Genomic DNA, 19,976 nt, shown 5'->3' with positions numbered 1-19,976 from the left:
TTCCTTAGGCTGTGTTATTGATATTCACCAAAGTACATAATACTTCATTACCTTAAGTTATAAGTGAATGGAAAAAGGCAATAAATACCACGAGTTTGGGCAAGAATGGTGTCTTTCCAGCTACAGTGGTCAAGGGATTAGTGTGTCGGGCCTCGTTTTGAAGGCTAAGAAGTTACTGCCATGCAGCACGGCAGGGGGAGGGCAAGGAACGCTCAGGAAATGGTGATTAGTCCCATGGCCGGTTATGTAGGGTTTGAATCGATGTTGAGGGAGCCTCGGGGGGCAGGGAGAGGCCCCCTTCCTCCCTTAATCTTCTGTATAATATATGCTTCTTTGTTAGAGGCAGTTTGGAAAGAATGGTAGATTTGCTTAAAAGAAAAGTTTGCTGCTGGTCTCGGGGAATGAAGGGGCTAAGGCTGTCCAGGCTGCAGGAGTCCTGAAAGTCCACACGTCACCTTTTCTTCGTGGAGTGCTCTTCCTTTTTGTGGCGAGGCACAGGGCTTGATGAACACGTGAGGGAAAGATTCAACTGGCAGAGGGAAGGAGGCCAAGTTGGGGAGGCATGAGGTAGGGGTCTCTGAGCTGCGCTGGGAGCGGTGGTAAGAAAACGACTGTAGAAAACATGGTGGAAGGTTGTCAAGGTTTGGATTTGGGGGCAAGAGATAAAGAAAAGCAGGTAACTCTCAGGTTTCAAGATAGAAAATGCTATTCTGAAAACTTAGAATAGTGATTCTTTGCTTGCCAAGCTCCTGTTCTGTGTAAGTCGGTTTACAGTAGGGAATTTCCAAGTACCCATTCTAGGTCGGGCGAGTCAGAGATGCTCAGTGGGGTTTGGCGAGGCCAGGCCTTGGCGGTGGTAGCAATGCGCTCACGTTCTTCAGGGGGTGTTAACTCCTTTCGTTGTGTTGTTCTCCCACAGAGTTTTAGGTTTGGTGTGGAAATTGCCTATGTGGGAGCTACGATCTTGGATGTCTGCAAGCGAGTAAGAAAAAAGACTTTGGTTGGAGGCAACCATCAGAGTAAGGCTTTCAGTTACTCGTATTTGTTACACAGATTAGCTTCCCTCTTTATCTGGATTTGCCCTAGAGTTTGTGCTCTCTCCCAAAAGGTGGCATTCGAGGTGACACGAAGGGGCAGGTGGCCCTGCTGTCCCGGACCAACGCCAACGTGTTTGATGAGGCTGTCCGGGTGACGGAAGGAGAAGTGCCTGCCCGGATCCACCTGATAGGGGTAAGAGTGCGTTTCTGTTCTCTGGTCTCGCACAGAAACATTGCCAACACACAGAGCCGATGAAAACGGCCCACATATCCAGGCTTACTCTGCACACAGGCATTTGGGTTTGTGACTGTTCCCGAGTCTGCGCTGTGAAGTCCTTCCCCCTGGCCATTCTGGTCCAGTGAGTCCTGTAAAGTCTGGCCCAGCAAGGACTGTGGACCTTTTCCTCCGTTCTTTAAAAAAAAAAAAATGAATGCCCTTCTCACATGTGTGCACGCGGGGCTGCCGGCTGCCTGTGAGTGTCCTGGGGTGTGATGGTCAGTCGTGTAAGACAGGCGAGGTGAGGGCACAGCTGAGAGGTGCCCGGGGCTCCGGATGCAGAGTGGACACTGGTTCTAGCTCTGCTTCTTCACTAACTGTGTGTGGCTTGTGGCAGGCGACTCAGCCCCTCTGTCTCTGGGACAGCGACACTGCCTGTCTCACAGGGAAGCTAGGAGGGTTGAGTGACATGTGTAGGGCGTTTTTAACTCTTGGAAGCAGAGTTTTATGTCTAAGAGACATTCACCCGTTCATCTATGACAAAAATATTTTTCAGGGCCTACTATGTGTAGGCCCTCAGTACATACAGTATGTGAATCAAAATCAAAAGATGTCTGATGCTCCTTTTTTTAATTTATAAAGATTATGTAACCAAGTTACAGAAGTTTTGGAAATTAAAAGGAAAAAAATCACCCTTAATCTCAGTGTTTTATGTAAAAATTCTCATGTTTGCTAATTATTTATGTCTTTGGCCTTATAGTTGTGTATTTTTACACAATTGCATTTAGAGTGTACATAAAAGAGTATGTGTTTTTTACTCCACCCACGAGCATATTTTCTCCCATGTTGCTATTTGAGTGACTTTACAATACTTCCTCAGTGGATGTAGCATAGTTTAGCCATCTTTGTTATTGTAAGGAAATGGTACTGTTGGAGCATCTTCCACGCCGGGCAGGATGTGAACTTGTTCTCTCCCCTCTCTCACTCCCACATGTGTCATCCCACTTGATCACTTCTGGTTACGTTTTAATCTGTACTGTCTTATTTTGGTCTCTGTTTGATGTTAATGTTTTATGTGTCCCTTCCCCAAATGATCTAAACCCTTGGAGTGTGGAGCCTTTGTCTCTGTCCTGGGCCCCAGTCAGCGCTCAGTACATGCCTCCCGGTAGAGGTGGGCTGAACTGGGAGGGTCAGGCCCTCTCCTCCAGGAGCTGACCTTTTAACAAATCCAGTACCTGTAGACAGTCTAGTTCTTTCCTCAGAAGAAACAGCGGCGAGTGTTTGTGCTCCACACTCGGTATTCAGGTCTCATCTGTCTTCTTCGCTGCAGCTGTTTTATATTCCTGGAAGGTAGATGATTTAAATTGCCTTCTTTGACATGAAAGCAACATGCAGCTAGTTCTTGCCTTTTTTTTAAACGTAGGAGAAGTCTGAGGGAGCAGCCAGAGCTTAGCACTGGGTCATCCCGAGTTTGCAGGCTGCGTTGTAGCCTCTGCTTTTGTGCGTGATGAAGGTTCCCACTCGCTGTCTTTATGCTTTGGGTGCAATTTGACATCTGTTTCCAAAAAGAGCGTCTTATTTCAAAATCCCACCTCTATGTTTGCTTTACTTTGTCCTGTTAACAACAGTAACAAAAATAAAACAAAAAATTAAAAACAACAAAACACCAAAAAATCCCACCGAAAAACTTTTTCAGGGGATTAAATCATTTGGATTGGACAGAATCATTGATATTTGGACACTTCTTCAGCCGGAGGAAGAACGGAAGAGACGTGAGTATCCTCCTTGCTGCGTGGGGTGGACGCAGGCACCACAGTGGCGGGGTGGAGGCAGGTGGGCAGATTCTGAGTCAGTTCTCGTTTGCTCTGGAGGCGCCGGTGTGGCTTCTTCTCATCAACAGTGGGATGCCGGAGACCTCCTGTTTTCAGAGGCACCGATGGCTCTTTCTAGACCCTTTTCTCAGGAGTCTAAGTTTCTCTCTCACACTGGCCCCTAGGCCGTCTTCCCCACCATCTTTCTGTCTGCCCGGGCGACCTCACACACCGAGACTTCAGCATGGGCCCCACGTGATCCTTTTCTAACATTTCTGTAGCGCTTTCGTTTTTTCATTACTGCGCAATTTCGAATCCCTGAGAAGCAGACAAGGATGTCAAAGGCAGGGCTCTTGACCCTGAATTTGGAGCTGGAGGGGCTGTGGCACAGGTCACTGCGCTGACTTGCCCAGGCGCTCGCGGCAGGTTAGTGATGCCGTCGAGCCTGGACCTGGGTCTCCAGCTCTGAGACCGTTCGTTTATCATGTGGTCAGTTAGGAGTGCATGTTGGCGCAGCCTGTGTCACCTTGACCCCTACGCATGTTCCCTCTAGGAAACCTCGTCATTAAAGACAGGTTCATCAGAAGGTGGGTGCACAAAGAGGGCTTCAGCGGCTTCAAGCGGTATGTGACTGCGGCCGAGGACAAGGAGCTGGAAGCCAAGATTGCGGTCGTGGAGAAGTACAACATCCGGATTCCAGAGCTGGTGGAAAGGATAGAGAGATGCCACATAGAGGACTTGGACTTCGCAGGTGAGGGACACGGGGGCTCTTCACTTCCCCCTGGGGGCGGGGGCAGCCGGCCTCCCTTGCCTCTTGCCAGCGTGGACATCACGGGTGACCAGGGGCGGCTGTGTCAGCGGAACAAGGCTGCTGTTCTTCTGTGGCCCCTTTATTTCTGTTCTACTTCAGCCCGTAGAAGGGGCTCCCGAGTCCCATCTCTGCTACTGGGTGACCCTGGGCAAACCCCAGCCTCTTCTGGGCCTCTGTCCCCTCGTGCGTAGGAAGCAGGCGGTGGGCAGCCGCCGTGAGCTCTGGACTGGGACTCGGCCGTGTTCGCAACACCTGCAACAAGTTTCTACTTTCCCCTCGTCTTCTTTTTGTCTCTCTCTTTTTTTTCTGACTGAGGTTTCCTCTTTCCCCCTTTTTCTGCAGAGCCGCACCCAGGCAAGAAAACGTAATTAGCGTTTTGGGAGTGTGGTGGGAAGTGTAAGCTTTTCTCCTCTTTCCTTTCTTTCCCCGTCACCCCCTCATCTGCCCGTCCGCTGTGTTTCTGTTCCAGAGTACATCTTGGGCACTGTGCACAAGGCCAAAGGCCTGGAGTTTGACACTGTGCATGTCCTGGATGATTTCGTGAAAGTGCCGTGTGCTAGGCACAACCTTGCTCAGCTGCCCCACTTCAGAGTCGGTAAGGAGACCGCTGGCGCCTCACTGCAGGGCTGCCTTGCTTTTTCTTGGACGGTGTGGCTTCTTGGAAGGATCCTTCTAGAACAAGAAAATCCTCCTGCTCCTAAATTTGTTGTTCTTAGACTGTGTATTTAGAAAAACTGAGCCTCCAGGGTCCACCTCCCTCAGGGCTGCTCGGAGGGCAGCTGTGTTTATTGCGTCCTGTTTAACCTGCACCAGCTCTTCAGCTGTGGGTTTTTCCCCACCAGACAGAAGTTCTAAAACATACTGTTTACCTGCTCACCAAGGTGTTTTTTCTTTAATTAATTCTCCTTTTTATTAAAGAGGCCCGAAAATCATACAAGGGGTTAGTGTAAGCACTCTATCATTTGTCTGCATTTGTATCAGTTTATACTCAAGACTACCTGTTAAACTCTAAGCGTCTAAGTATCAGTGCTGTTGTTTTGGTTTTAAGTCCTAGAATAAAACCATTTGACATTTTCCCGCAAACAGACAAACAAAAGCTCTCTGTTAGTCATGGAGTCAAAATTTGAGTGTTCTGTGCCCCTAGTCTGTTAGGGTTTTGTTTGTTTTCGGAGTTGGTGTTTGTAGGAAAATTTCGCTTATAAAGCCAGCAAATCCTGAGGGTTTTTTGGGGCGATGGGGAGTAGTAGACTTTTTTTTTTTGGCTGTGTTGGGTCTTCGTTGCTGTACGAGGGCTTTCTCTAGTTGCGGTGAGCGGGGGCTGCTCTTTGTTGTGGTGCACGGGCTTCTCCTTGCAGTGGCTTCTCTTGTTGCGGAGCATGGGCTCTAGACGCACAGGCTTCAGTAGTTGCAGCACGTGGGCTCAGTAGTTGCAGCACAAGCTCTAGGGCATGTGGGCTTCAGTAGTTGCAGCACATGGGCTCAATAGTTGCGGCATGTGGGCCCTAGAGCACGCAGGCTTCAGTAGTTGAGGCATGTGGGCTCAGTAGTTGTGGCGCAGGCTCTAGGATGCATGGACTTCAGTAGTTGGGGTGCATGGGTTCAGTAGTGTGGCTTGTGGGCTCTAGAGCACAGGCTCAGTAGTTGTGGTGCACGGGCTTCAGTAGTTGTGGCTTGTGGACTCTTGAGCTCAGGGTCAGTAGTTGTGGTGCATGGGCTTAGTTGCTCCACGGCATGTGGGATCTTCCCAGACCAGAGATCGAACCCGTGTCCCCTGCATTGGCAGGCGGACTCTTAACCACTGCGCCACCAGGGAAGGCCCGAGTAGTAAACATTTAGATGAGAATATAAATTTCTGTAAGCAGGCTTCTGTGTTGATATTTTTTTTCTCTTTGCTTTCTTCAGAGTCGTTTTCTGAGGATGAGTGGAATTTGCTGTATGTAGCAGTAACTCGCGCCCGGAAGCGTCTCATCATGACCAGGTCACTGGAGAACATCTTGACTTTGGCTGGGGTAAGAGGACAGCAAGAGTTAATTTAACAACGTCCAGATTTTACTGGGTTTGAATAAGGGATCAGCCAACCTGGGGCCTTCGAGGCTTTTGGTTGGGGGTCTGCATCAGAAGAGAGGGGCTTCTCTTTCTTGGGTGCTTGGAGGCCGATTGCCAGTGGGGGAGGGTCCTTCCTAACCACAGAAACAAAATCCTGGGTTCTTTTCTACATTATTTCCTGAGTCAGTTTTAAAAGTTCTTTTTAAAATACCAACCGCGCCCATGTCTTTGGTAAGTTCTCCCTGCTCAGTTAGCGCTCAGCACTCTTAGGGAAGAACAGCAAGAGTGTTCTCTGTGTCTGCACGTCCTCCTCCCGCTCCCTGATCCCTTTTGAACTGGTAGACTCCAGACTTGGACAGAATGTGTCCTGCCAGGGAGAGCGAGTGTTCAGGTACCTGTCCTTGTCCCTGGTGAGAAGCAGGAAAGTGTCAGCCCTTCCTCTTTACCCCTCACAGACCAGCCCCCTCCCCCACCCCCTCATTTCCACGTCTTTTCTGCCTTTCAAGGTCTGGAGGATAAGCTGTTCAGTTTTTTCAACCCTCTTGGGTTGAAACTAGAACAGAAATTTGAGCTAATGGTTACTACTTCATCTGTCTTTCCCTGAACCAAAGATTCTTAAGCCTGAAACGTAAAACACGTAAAAGGGACTGTAAATATTCTTTTTTTTTCTTTTTTTTTCTTTTGGCTGTGCTGCATGGCTTGTAGGATCTTAGTTCCCTGACCAGGGATTGAACCCTGCATTGGAAGTCTTAACCACTGGATCGCCAGGGAAGTCCCTATAAATACTCTTTTTTCCTTAGCCGTCTCCAAAACGTGTGAGGTTTCATACAGTAGGAAGATTTAGTCCAAGTGCCGCAGTGCGTGTTCTCTCAGAGGTGAGAACACTGGGAGCCGTGGAATCTCAGCTTTGCTGCTGACGGCTTGGGACCTGGGCTGGGGGAGATGGAGGGCAGTGGTCCTTTTTAGTAAGTGGTGTCCACAGCCTCAGAGTTGGTAAGTGGTGGTAACACAGAACCCTGATGCTCACAATTGAATATCTGTTGAGCGTCTGATGTGTTCCAAGTGCGTGTCTAGGCCCTGAGGGTGTGATAGTGGGCAGGAGAAATTCCTCCCCTCACAGAGCCTGAGTTCTAGGATGAGAGGTAGACGGTAAACAAGTTAGCAAATAGCATTTCTCTTCACATTCTTGAGGAAGAGTGTGTCAGCGCTTAAAAGGGAGAAATTGCAGATGAATACTCTGTATGACCTGTCGTGGCAGCAAAAGCTTCTTGCTTGAGACTGATGCCCTTGCATTTTTATCGCACTTTTCTCTGAACCCTCTCTGGCATTTGTCTTCCATGCCTCTCTAAGACAGGCCTGTTTGGCCATAGAATGTTTCTGGAATTTGAAGTCAGCTGCATGCTTCCCCAGCAGCTTTGCTTCGCCTGGCCCTCGCTGTGTGTAACAGCTAATGTGTCAGTGCTTAGAACTGTTAAGCCTTTTTCTTTGGCTGCACCCTTGGTGGCACCTGGGTCACCCAGTGGGGTTTCCAGAGAGGACTTAGAGCAGAGTGCTGCCATCTCTTTCTGTCAAGGGCCAGACGGTAAATATCTGAGGCTTTGCAGGCCTGCAGTTTCTGCTGCATCTTCTCAACTCTGCCACCACAGCAAAGAGAGCCGTGGGCCATCTGTTAACAAATGGTGGGCCACGTCCCAATAAAACTTTATTGACAGCAGCAGACGCTGGTCTGGATTTGGCCCCTGGTTGCAGTTTGCTGACTCCTAGTGTAGAGATAAGCACGGCTTTTTTTAACCTCTAAAACCAGTACCCTAGGGAGTGAAGTAGGAGAGTAATTTTTATGTACAAATAATCTGTACCTACTGTGTGAGTTTTTGCATAAACTTTGATCATAAGTAATTTTTTTTAGAACCTGTAGTATGGTTTTCTTGTAGAACCTGTGTTATGGTAGTGGTTAGATCTGTAACAAAAGCAGGTTGTCACATCCGTGACTTTTAATGGAGGTCTTGTAGAACAGTGATATCATTTCACAACATGGGCTACATAAGGAAAATTTGGAGGCTTTTAAAGTTGAGAAAATGGTATATCGAATTCCCATGTACAAATCACCTCTGTATATTTGGAGTCCACATCTCTAAAACACCATGGACCTTTCTCTCGTAACCACGGTCCCATTTTATATCTTATAAAATTTATGGTGGTTCCATATGGGCTCTACTACCCATTCTGCAGTCATACTTTTGTGATTATCTCAGAAATGTCTTTTTACAGTTGATTTGTTCAAATTAGGACCCAAACGCATGTTTGGTTATAAGGTCTTTTAAGCTTCTTAATTTAGAGCAGCCCAGGACCCCCTGCGTCCTTTCTGATGCTCCTGTCTTTTTGTGGAAACCGAGTTGGTTGTCCCCCAGAACATGTCCCATTCTGGGTTTGTTCTGCTGTCCCCCGCCCTGGGCTCCCCATCACTGGAAGTCACTGCAGGGGCATGACTGGATTTGGGTCTAACTGTTCTGGCCAGAATCCTCCATGGGGGGGTGGGCAGGGGGCTTTGCTTTGTGTTGCATCCCATCAGGAGGCAGTGATTTCAGATCCTCTCCCTCTTAGTGATGCTCAGACTGTTCACCTTTTTAGTAGACAGAGCTAGGAAATCCGTATTTTTGAAAAGAAAAATCAACAGTTCTGATTATTATCATACTGATAATTCCAATTGCAATTTTTAATTTAAACTTCTTATTGTTAAACATGACACAAATGTATAAAACACACAGGCGGGTGCAACTAGGCGTGAGGTGGGTGTCCACCCAGGTCAGGAGAGTGGGTCTGCCAGCTGTCCCCGCTGCCTTCCTGGTGGCCTGCCAGCACACCCACCCCACCCCCATCCCCGGGAGTAGCCGCCGCCCCAGCTGTGACCACGAGCACTTCCTCACTTTTCCTCAGAGTGTTTTGCCGAGCGTGCACCACAGACAGTGAAAACCTTTTCTTCACCTGCTGTCCTTCTGCTCCCGTTTTGTGAGGCTGCCCTGTGTCCGCACTGTCGGAGCCGGTGGCCAATTACATTTATAAACCTCATCACTTGTGGTTCTCCAGCCCAATCAGATTTAACCTTTAAGGATTTTTACTTCTTTTAAACGCTTGAATCTTTTCTCTTACACTGAAAATCTTGGTTCCGAACAGTATTTATTACTTACTTATTTACACTATGCTGTGTATAAAAGTTTTAAAGTAATACCAGTATTACTGTTGGCAGAATACTGTATGGAATTTAAGATTTCCTACCAGCTCTGTTTCCCCACATTCCACTGAGGATGTTCAGTCAGAACAGCATGTTCTGAAGGTGCCTGAGATGAGTCTTTTCCCCTCTGTGTGGTTTGATCACCAGTTTAATTGCAGACAGATATGTTTCTTTGTCTACACTTCCTAAAAGAATTGCTTTCCTGCTTGATTATCTTTTTTGAATGTATAAAACTTACATTTTCAAAGTGAAAACTTTGTAACAGGTGTATCCCCAAGAAGTCTCATTCCCTCCCTGTCTCCTGCAGACTTTCTCTCCCTCCATTGTTGATAGCTAGTTTTTATTTATTTATTTATTTTGGCTGTGTTGGGTCTTCATTGCTGCACGCGGGCTTTCTCTAGTTGCGGCGAGCAGGGGCTGCTATTCGTTGTGGTGCGCAGGCTTCTCATCGCGGTGGCTTCTCTTGTTGTGGAGCAAGGGCTCTAGGCGCGCAGGCTTCAGTGGTTGCAGCACGCGGACTCAGTAGTTGTGGCATGTGGGCCCTAGAGCACGTGGGCTTCAGTAGTTGCGGCAAGCGGGCCCTAGGTCGCAGGCTCAGTAGTTGTGGCACACGGGCTTAGTTGCCCTGCGGCATGTGGGATCTTCCCAGACCAGGGATCGAAGCCGTGTCCCCTGCATTGGTAGGCAGATTCTTAACCACTGTGCCAACCAGGGAAGTCCCAATAGCTAGTTTTTAAAAATTAGTTTTTGATTTATCCTTCAGTATTTCTTTTTGCAAATATGTATATATGTATTCTTCTGTTCTCCTTTTTCACAGAAAGTAGCATTCTGTAATTTTCTGTACCTCATTTTGTCACTGAGAAATAGACATGGAAATCACTCTTTATCAGTTTCTTTTTTTTTTTAATACATCTTTATTGGAGTATAATTGCTTCACAATGTTGTGTTAGTTTCTGCTGTATAACAAAGTGAATCAGCTATATGCACACACGTATCCCCATATCCCCTCCCTCTTGCGTCTCCCTCCCACCCTCCCTATCCCACCCCTCTAGGTCATCACAAAGCACCGAGCTGATCTCCATGAGCTGTGCAGCAGCTTCGCACCAGCCATCCAGTTTACATTTGATAGTGTGTATGTCAATGCTACTCTCTCACTGCGTCCCAGCCTCCCCTTCCCCGCTGTGTCCTCAAGTCCGTTCTCAACGTCTGCATCTTTATTCCTGCCCTACCACTAGGTTAATCAGTACCATTTTTCTAGATTCCATATATATGTGTTAGCATATGGTATTTGCTTTTCTCTTTCTGACTTACTTCACTCTGTATGACAGAGTCTAGGTCCATCCACCTCACTACAAATAACTCATTTTCATTCCTTTTTATGGCTGAGTAATATTCCATTGTATATACGTGCCACATCTTCTTTATCCATTCGTCTGTCGATGGACATTTAGGTTGTTTATGGAAACAGCCACAGCTATTACAATAGCCAGCCATGTCCTGGCTATTGTAAATAGTGCTGCAATGAACATTGTGGTACATGTTATCTTTTTCAGTTATGGTTTTCTCAGGGTTATATACCCAGTACTGGGATTGCTGGGTCATATGGTAGTTCTGTTTTTAGTTTTTTAAAGAAGCTGCATACTGTTCTTCATAGTGGCTGTATCAATTTACATTCCCACCAACAGTGCAGGAGGGTTCCCTTTTCTCCACACCTTCTCCAGCATTTATTGTTTCTAGATTTTTTGATGCTGGCTCTTTATCAGTTTCTAAAGCTCTTTCTCCTTTTTACAGCTGAGTAGTATTCACTGTGTCCATTTATCATGATTTATGTAGCTCCTCACTGATGGATAGTGGGTTCTTTCCAATCTTTTGCTTTTAAAACTAATACCACAATGCATAATCTTATGCACAAGTCATTTTTTGTTTTTGCCAGTGCTTCTTGGGGATACATTCTATAGTCTAAATTTCTGGGTCAAGGGTAAATGGATGTGTCATTTTTCTAGATATTGCCAAATTCATCACATGGATTTTATACCTTAGAGTCCCACAAGTTATGTATTAGAGTCTAATAGGCTTTTTAAAACTAACTGGAAGCTTATCAGTTGGTCACTGCATATATTTTATGGGGAAAATGAATTTTCTCCATGGAAAAAAGAACATGGACTCTAGAGAAATACTTCTCCCTTACTGAGGCTGGGCTGGGAAACATCTGTTGGCCCACAGGGGAACTCTGAGGAAGCCCCAGAAATATTGCCCATTTGCATGACTAGATGTTTCGAAGTCTGAAGGACCTTGCGTGAGGACTTCTGCTTTTTCTTCATCACAGCTGCAATATGAATCAATTTGGGGACATCCTGTTTCAGAAGTGGCTAAGTCTACCCTCAGCTCATGGGGGATCTTGGAGGCTCTGGAGGGGGAGAGGAGGGTAGTCACTGGAGAAGGTGAAAGCAAGTCGTGCCTGGTGAGGATTTAGAACAAAAGGGAGCCCTTGTTTCCTGCTACCTTATCACCTGTAGGGTGACGAGCCATCCTGGTCTCCCCTGTAACCAAGAGTAGGGCAGGCAGACTCCTTTTTCTCTGACCCCCTTAGAAAATCTAGGTAAACACCTTTTGTTTCTTTAAGTTTTAAGGAAGCGAGGGGATCATTACATTATTGAATTATTAAATGACGTGGAGTTATGCTGGTTGCTCAGAGACGCTTCTCAGCCTCAGCATCTTGGATTCTGAACCCAGCGCTCACGGGCCTCTCCTTAGAACAGGGCCTGCACAGTCAGCCCTCGGTGCGCGTTTGTGGGATGCGGGACAGCAGCATCCCCTCCTGTTGTGAGGCTTTGCGGGGCCGATTGTACAGATCCGGGTCAGACTGGCTCCTCCACGTGGGCGCTCTGAGACCTTGGCAAGTTACTCATCGCTCTGTACCTCTGTTTCCTAGTCTGTAATACTGGCAAAATGGCGATCACCGCACCTCAGAGGAGGCGGTTAGAGAAGGGTTGTGATGAGCTGATGAGATAGCTGCGTTACGCTCAATTGGGAGCAGTGTCGGGGTCCTCAAAGACGGCTACTTGTCTTTGAGACGCTGACCTCCAGGGGCAGGGGCAGGGGCCGAGGGAGGCCTGGCATTTAGGAGGAGATTAATAAGCAGGACATATAATAGTAAATCATAAAACAGGTAAATCTGATTGCATCGAGATGTAAAGCTTCAGTGTGATAAAGTAATAGCTAACATATAGTTAACCCTTAAAAAAAACATCTTTTGTGATGCAGTTGTTGTTTTGCCAGTTTTACTGATAAGGAAGCTGAGGCACAGAGTAGAGTCACTTGCCCAAAGGTGCACTACCCCAAAGGGGTAGACTGGGCTGTGAACTGAGGTGAGTCTGCAGGGCCTGTGCCCTTCACTGTGCCGGCTGCTGCTTTGCATGAAGTTAAAAGACCCGTCACGGAGTGGAGGGGACACTTCCCCCATCTGTCCTGCATGTGCTTACTGAGCGCAGCTGTACTCTGGGCACAGTGCTGAGGTCGTGGGCACGAGCCAAGCATAACTCTGCCCTCCTGGAGCTTATGTGATTGTGGAAAAGAGGACCCACACGGTCATAAAGAACCACACATTCCTGAGACACAGGCAACCTAGTGGGTAAATGAGCAAAGGAAGCCCCAGGGACCAGGGAATCTGTTAAAAAATATATATTTATGCAACCTCCTTGATGGTCAGGGAAATGCAACCTAAAATTGTCCGATGGGTGAGAATGAAGAAGTCTGTCCTTTCAGATTCTGGCCAGGATGGTGGGGGGTGGGCACTGGTTCTCAAAGTGTGGTCAGGGGAACCTTCTGGGAACCTTTCACAATACACACTGTACGTGTACTCCGTGCTCTTCTCATAATACTGGGTAGTTACTTTCCCTTTTCCCTCAGTGCTCTCACAAGTGTACAGTGGAGTTTTCCAGAGGCCACATGGCATGTCGTCACCACAGATTGAACCCAGAGGCAAAGATGGGAGCCCAGTTGCCTTCTTTTAAGCTGGACATGAAAGAGATTTGCAAAAACGTATAGCAATGCTACTCTTCTCGTTAAGATTTTTTTTTTTTTTAAATAAAAACCCTGCAATTATTTGAGCCATTATTTAAGTGTTACAGGCAGTAGAACACAATGCCTAATTGACATATTAGCTGTCCAGTCTGTTTATTTACTTTTATTGAGCTGGTTTGTTTTCATGGTACCCTTTTTTTTTTTTTTCTTTTTTCTTTTTTGGCTGCACTGCACGGCGTGTGGGATCTTAGTTCCCCAACCAGGGATTGAACCCACGCCCCCTGCATTGGAAGGCAGAGTGTTAACCACTGGACTGCTAAGGAAGTCCCTTGTTAAGGTTCTTTTCAATACAGTTGTTTTTCATAAAAATATACAGGTTAACATATGATAGGTTTATTATGTTATGTTTTAAATGAATTAATAAACATTTAAAAACGTTTGGGACTTCCCTGGTGATGCAGTGGTTAAGACTCCAGGCTCCCAATGCAGGGGGCCTGGGTTCGATCCCTGGTCAGGGAACTAGATCCCACATGCGTGCCGCAACTAAGAGTTCACATGCCTCAACTAAGGAGCCCATGAGCTGCAACTAAGACCCGGCACAACCAAAAAAAAAAAGTTTAAATTTCTAATCAGGTAGACATTAGTAGCTATAACTCATGGAAGCAATACTTCTTTGGAGCCTTTAATGTTTATTAGTGTAAAGGAGTCGGGAAACCAAAATGTTTGAAAACCGCTGCTCTGCAGTAGGGTTTTTCCAACTGTAGATTGCAATTTATTAACGATTTAGGAACCTAGTTAGTGGGTTATGATGATCTTTTAAAAAAAAAGGGAAGTGGAGTAAAGTCTAAAGGAGGAATCAGTCAACAGCATGTGAGGTTACATACTATTTTGTGAAACTGATTTCAGTCTTTTATACATACATGTGTGTGTATGTAGAATTGTAACGCTGAGTGGGTTTCTTGGCGTGGATCGGGGTCAGAAAAGGTAGAAAGCCCTGGAGGACCTCTTGCATGTGTGGGCGGGAAATCATGTACAAGGATGTTCATTGCTGCGTTGTTGGAAATAATTTGGTAACAACATCAGTCTCCACACAAAGGGACTGTCTTAATAAAATGTGGGAGAGTGAGATGATTGAATCCTGTATAGCACTTAAAAGAAATGTACTAGATGAGAAGCAAACTAACAGTATAACACTTATGTAAATAAATACCTATAAGATGACACCTTATGTTCTTAGAAATATACGTTAAGTGTAAAGCCAGTTTAGAATGGATTGGAAAGGATGCATGCCAGATTCATGATGTTGCTTTCCCCTAGGGAGGGAACGTGATGACAGATGGGCAAAGAGGACTCCAAGAAAATCTCTAATTTTATTTTAGAAAGGATTTCCCACAGTTAGATTGGCAGGAACACTAGTGTTCATATATTTTCTGTTCTTTCCTAAAACAAGTAGCCAGATCCTGAAAGAGAGAAAAACCACATAAATCAGAACCTTGGACACGGATTTTGCAAAAATTGGATAAATAGCCAGTTGTAATCCAGAAAAACATGAAATCATAATTATTTTGTCAGCAAGTATTTGCAGTCTTACTGGTATGCCAGAACCTTATTAACCTCCTGTGGAGCAGCAGCAGACCAGACCCTGGTCCCTGTTCTCATGGCATTTCCCGTCTGGCGTTTGATCTGGGTGCCCACTGTGTGCAGCCGCTAAGCACTTAGCTCTCGGTGTTGTGTGTCTTCCTCACAGCAGCCAGGTGTAGTGGGTGCTGGCTTCTGTGTGTTTTACAGATGGAGAAACTGGGGCTTAGAGAGGTTGAGTGTTTGCCCCCTAGGACAGCCAAAGGTTTGTGAGATGGTAATGGGCAGGATTGATATGGGCAGGTCTTTTAAGCTCATCTGTAAAGAGAATATACAAGTCATCCTTAATGATTCAGGGACAGGTCAGCCTAAGATAAAATCCAGAAGTAGTCCTGAAATATCATTATAGCCAACAGTTTCACATTTGTCCATTAAACCTTTCTTTTTTAAACTGGCCGTCTTAGCAAGAATCCAGCTAGACTGGATCCAGCCGTGAGTGTTCTCTTGGAGACGGTGTTACAGGCAGGAAGAAGGTAGAGAAACGGAGGGAAGATGCAGGGGTCAGTGCTCTTCTCATTCCGGGACTTGTGCAAGGTCTACAGAGTGTTGACAGCCTTCAACTGTTGGGGTGTCCAAGTAGGAAGTGGCAGAGGCATTGCTGTGACTCTTGTCCTCACTGTTTCCTTCCCAGGAGTACTTCTTGCAAGCAGAGCTGACGAGTAATGTTTTGAAGACAGGCGTGGTCCGCTGCTGCGTGGGGCAGTGCAGCAACGCCATCCCCATGGACACCGTGCTCACCATGCGGAAGCTGCCCATCACCTATGTACGTGTCTCGGCCGTGACCTCTGCTCTCCGTAGGATTTAGTTCAGTCGTCTGTGTGCCCATCTGGGTTGTGGGTGAGGGAGGTGAAGGGGAAGCTCGTCCGATCCTTCCACGAGGAAGGCCCGGAGGTGTCCGGTGGGCCTCAGTGTCACAGACGTTGGACACAGTGGGGCCAGGCTGGGTGACCACAGTCTGGGAGGTGGGCTTGTGTGGACACTCAGGTGAGGACTGTTTACCTGGAGGCCCAGTTAGGTTTTTCTTGGCTCTTCATCCCTCGCCTTGATACGTTCTGGGGGATTTGATAGAGCAGAGTCCACCCTGGGTGCTTGTGCTGGGGGAGGTACGGCCTCAGGGCCACACGGGCGGGTCTGAAAGCATCAGTCATGATGGCGGCACTGGTGGTGGTTGGTTCACGCTTCTTGGTGGGAAACGCTTGCCCTTCAGTTGTTCCCCCCGCTCCCTTTTTCTCATCCCGCCCTGCAGAGCAACAGGAAGGAAAACAAGGGTGGGTACCTGTGCCACTCATGCGCGGAGCAGCGCATCGGGCCGCTGGCCTTCCTGACTGCCTCCCCTGAGCAGGTGCGCGCCATGGACCGCACCGTGGAGAACATCGTGCTGCCCCGGCACGAGGCCCTGCTCTTCCTTGTCTTCTAAGGTGCAGGGAGCTCTCTCCACCGGCCAGGATGCTGGGTAGACTCCTGCCCCCGCGGACGGCGGCATGGGGGCTCCCTCCCCGAGACCGGACTCACTCACAGAGCATTTTCCGAGGAAGATGAAGCCGACTGGAGCTGGACTTGCCGTGTCTCCACCCCTGGAGGTAGCCAGACCCCACTGCCCCTCCTCCACGCCAGCAGGCTGGGGATGCAGGGGATGGTCTTTTGATAAAAAAAAAAAAAAAAAAAGAAAAAGGAAAATTATGTATTTAAACTTTTATTACAAGGTTTCGATTAAACAGGCATTGTAGCACTGGCGTTCCACGGTGTGACAGCCCCTGCCTTCAGCCCTGCTGTTTCTGGACTTTCTCCTTTTCTCCGCTTACCCTTTTCAAAGCTCTGTAACTGTTCACAGTGCACACCAAGCAGAGTAGGAGGCTTATTGTCCAGGGTGACAACTAATGCATCAAAAATTAGATTTTTTTCATGCTGTGGGGAATCACACATGTATAAGACACAGGGTGCAACTTTGTCATCACGGGGTTCACAGCCTGAACAGGGAGGCAGCATGACATATATAACAAGACAAGTACAAAGTGACACTAGCTAGACGCCTTGTGTTCCCACAGGTAGAACGGAAGACCAGAAATACTTGAGAGGGAGCCGGAGTAGGCCAGCCACGTTGGGGGGAGACAGGAGCAGGTGGAGATGGGCAGCTGGTACCTAGTTCACTGCCTGGGGATGCTGGGTGGATGTCGTAATAAAGCTGTTCTTATAGAGACCAGTGGAAAAACCCACGTCGCTTAGCCGTACATGGATCTGGTTTTTTACATTTTTGCCATGCAGCACTTCAGGGATCCAGATGGCAGGTGAGGGCATTGCCCAGAGAGCTCACCAGCTAGTGTCTGAGCCCAGTCAGCGGAGTGGAGAGCAGACTCCTAGCCTCATTGTTGCAGCCGCCCCTAACCTCTCCCACGGCAGGCCTCTAGTGGAGTTTAGCGAGCAGGCCGGTGAGTAAAGCAGGGGTGCTGTTGGATCGGGCTGGGGTTCTTGGAAAGGGTGAGGGACACGTTAACGTCTGCATATGGCAGAGAATTCACAGAACGGGCCCTGAAGACAGAGGTAGGACGGGATGCTTTCATCTGCTCCGCCGGCATTCCTGGCCTGGCCTCACCTCATTTGGTGCTTTTGGTTAACTCAGAGCAAAACAGCACATGAAAGGAAACGGTTTGGATTTGGAGGTCACAGTGCTCAGAGTCGTTCAAAAGAGGGGTTTGTGGGGGTGGGTGGCAAGAGGGGCCGTGAACACGTTTTCTGGAAATCTGCTTTTACCAACCAGAGGGGAAGCAACTTATTTATTGGGGAGAAGTCATGAATTCTCTAGGCCTTCTCAGAGCACCTGATGTGGGGCAGGGCCCTGGTCGCGGGCGTCTGCAGTCAGCCGTGGTCCTGACTCGGAGAGGTGACAGTAAGAAGTGTGATGGGTGTGGGGTGTTTGGAGGCGGGCCGCTCGGGTGTGGGGCAGAGGGCGTCCGGAGAGGGGGCCGCACTGCTGCTCTGGGGCGGGAGGGGTGTCTCTCTCAGAGGGGAGGTCGGAGGACCACCAAAGCAGGTGGTGCTGGAGCTGTTTTTAATAATGGGGTGAGTCGTTAGCTATTAAAGAAGAAAAGAATATTCTAGAAAGAAGGAACAACATGAAGGTGTTGGTGGTCACGGCACTACCAGGGCAAAATGTCAGCACTAGTATTTTGGTACTTATTTTAAAAAATTATGGGATCCAGGAATTGATGCTGGTACTTTATTTTTTAAGTGTTAAGAATTTCTAAAAAATCAGTAAAATCAAATGGTTGGTGTGTTTCAAATAGAAAAACAATTTTTAAATACACAGTAAAAATAGAAATGTTATTTATTTTAGTTTCTTATCAGTAATCAGTTTAAGATAGAAATTCCTATATAAACTTAGGATTTTGTTAAATATACTTATAAAGTTAATTATATTCTATTTATTTTTATTAAAAATTTTTTATTGAAGTGTAGTTGATTTACAGTATTATATTAGTTTCAGGTGTACAACATAGTGATTTAATATTTTTATAGATACACTCCATTTAAAGTTTTTAAAAATGGTTATATTTCCCTGGGCTGTACAATATATCTGTTGCTTATCTATTTTATACATAGTAGTTTGCATCTCTTAATCCCAAACCCTTATCTATAAGTGTTAAATATCCATTATCACTTTAATATAAGTGATTAGATGGAAAGAGTAAAAGCATTATTCAAAAATGTAAACTAAACACTACATGAAAATGAAAATCTTTTAGATCTTTTATAAGGTATAGTCTTTAAAATATGGGGCTTCCATGATTTCATTTAGTTGTTAATGTATTTTTGTGCACAATTTTCTGTAGAAGTTTGTTTTGTTTTTGTTTTTACACCACGTAAATTGGGAGAAAAAATAATTATAAACTAGTTGCAAATATTTTTCTTTGGTTCATTAATTTTTAAATAATCCCTCTTATTTGATAACTTAGAGGAGTTCTTTTTTCAGTTGTATAAGAATGTGCAGTCTACTGATAGCAAGTTCTAGTTTTTTTGTTTCAAAGTTAGGATTTCTGATTTGTCTCTATCTTTGACTTTATCATGTATATAGAGGTTCTGATGCAGAGTTACTCATATAGAAACAAATTCTGTTATGTCATAATCCATTTGTTTAGAAGGTATTTGAAATAAAATAAAAATTATTCTTGGAATAGAAGTGTTAAAATATCATAGTGCATTGTAGACTATGCATTAGTTTTTCCTTTCACATAATTATTCTCAAAATGTATTTCAGACTTCAGATTTTTTAAAAACTAGGTGATAGTATTTGACCAACCTGAAATATTGGCAAAGAGAAATTTTTAAATGTCACAGAACATCAGCACCTGAAATTGCATTCACTAGAGGTACGCCACTGTAGGAAAGGCTTGGGGAAATGAGATGTGTGTGGCTGGAGAATGTATATAGTAGGAGCTGGCTAGTGAGGGCCAGGTAACAAAGGGCCCTGGACACGAAGGAGTTTGGGTGGTATCCTCAAAGACTATGAGTCAATGAGAGATTTTAAGACATCAGATTTTGTTTTCAGGAAGAACATTCCAGTTGTAGATTGGAGGATGTTTTAAGAAGGTCAGATCAATTAAGAGGCTCACAGTTGTGATCTCTGTAAGAAATGACAACTGCTGGGCTGGACCAAGACAGGCAAAATGGGTCTGGTGAGGAAGGGATGGACCTAGGTGAGTGGTCCTCAGAGTGTGGCCCCAGGTGAGCAGCGTCAGCATCCCTTGGGAACTTGATAGAAGTGCACATTCTGTTCTTCATCCACATCTACTGGATCAGAACCCATGAGACAGGCCCAGCAGCTGGCACTTAACCAGCCCTACAGTGATTCTGATACACACTGAATTCTGAGAACTTCTGCTCTCAGGATTAAAAGGTAGAATCAGTAGGACTTAGTGCTTCAGTGGAAGTGGCGAGTCGGTGATAGGAATCCCGATGGGACCCCCGGTCTTCTGGCCTGTTTTCAGGGTGGGTGAGGGTACCCATCATTGGGACAGAAAACATAGGATGTGGTAGGTTTGTATAAAAACAGTGATGGGTTTGGTTTTGACATGTTGAGTTTGGGTGCTTATGAGAAACCCAGGTAAATTTGTCCTGGAGGCTGTTGGGGGAACAGGTGTGTACATCAGCAGACCGGTTTGGGCTGGAA

General features: G+C 46.4%; 1 protein-coding gene across 3 annotated transcripts in view; it reads left to right on the top strand.

Annotated features, from left to right (window-relative positions):
• FBH1 (F-box DNA helicase 1) overlaps positions 1–17,892 on the top strand; it is a 47,247-nt gene extending 29,355 nt beyond the window's left edge. For 2 of the 3 annotated variants that reach the window (XM_036842536.1, XM_036842537.1), the window contains exons 14-21: positions 920–1,019; positions 1,109–1,230; positions 2,951–3,026; positions 3,619–3,816; positions 4,346–4,471; positions 5,779–5,885; positions 15,444–15,575; positions 16,059–17,892. In XM_036842536.1, coding sequence (XP_036698431.1) covers positions 920–1,019; positions 1,109–1,230; positions 2,951–3,026; positions 3,619–3,816; positions 4,346–4,471; positions 5,779–5,885; positions 15,444–15,575; positions 16,059–16,229 — 1,032 coding nt within the window. In that variant the 3' untranslated portion in view covers positions 16,230–17,892. The remainder of the gene's footprint in view (positions 1–919; positions 1,020–1,108; positions 1,231–2,950; positions 3,027–3,618; positions 3,817–4,345; positions 4,472–5,778; positions 5,886–15,443; positions 15,576–16,058) is intronic. The other variant, XR_005018687.1, reaches the window with a different exon arrangement.
• The last annotated feature ends 2,084 nt before the right edge of the window (positions 17,893–19,976 follow it).

Source organism: Balaenoptera musculus, chromosome 2, assembly GCF_009873245.2.
Source record: "Balaenoptera musculus isolate JJ_BM4_2016_0621 chromosome 2, mBalMus1.pri.v3, whole genome shotgun sequence".
Lineage (NCBI taxonomy): Eukaryota > Metazoa > Chordata > Mammalia > Artiodactyla > Balaenopteridae > Balaenoptera > Balaenoptera musculus.
Note: the sequence above shows the minus strand (reverse complement) of the source record. Positions and strands in the feature narration are given on the sequence as shown.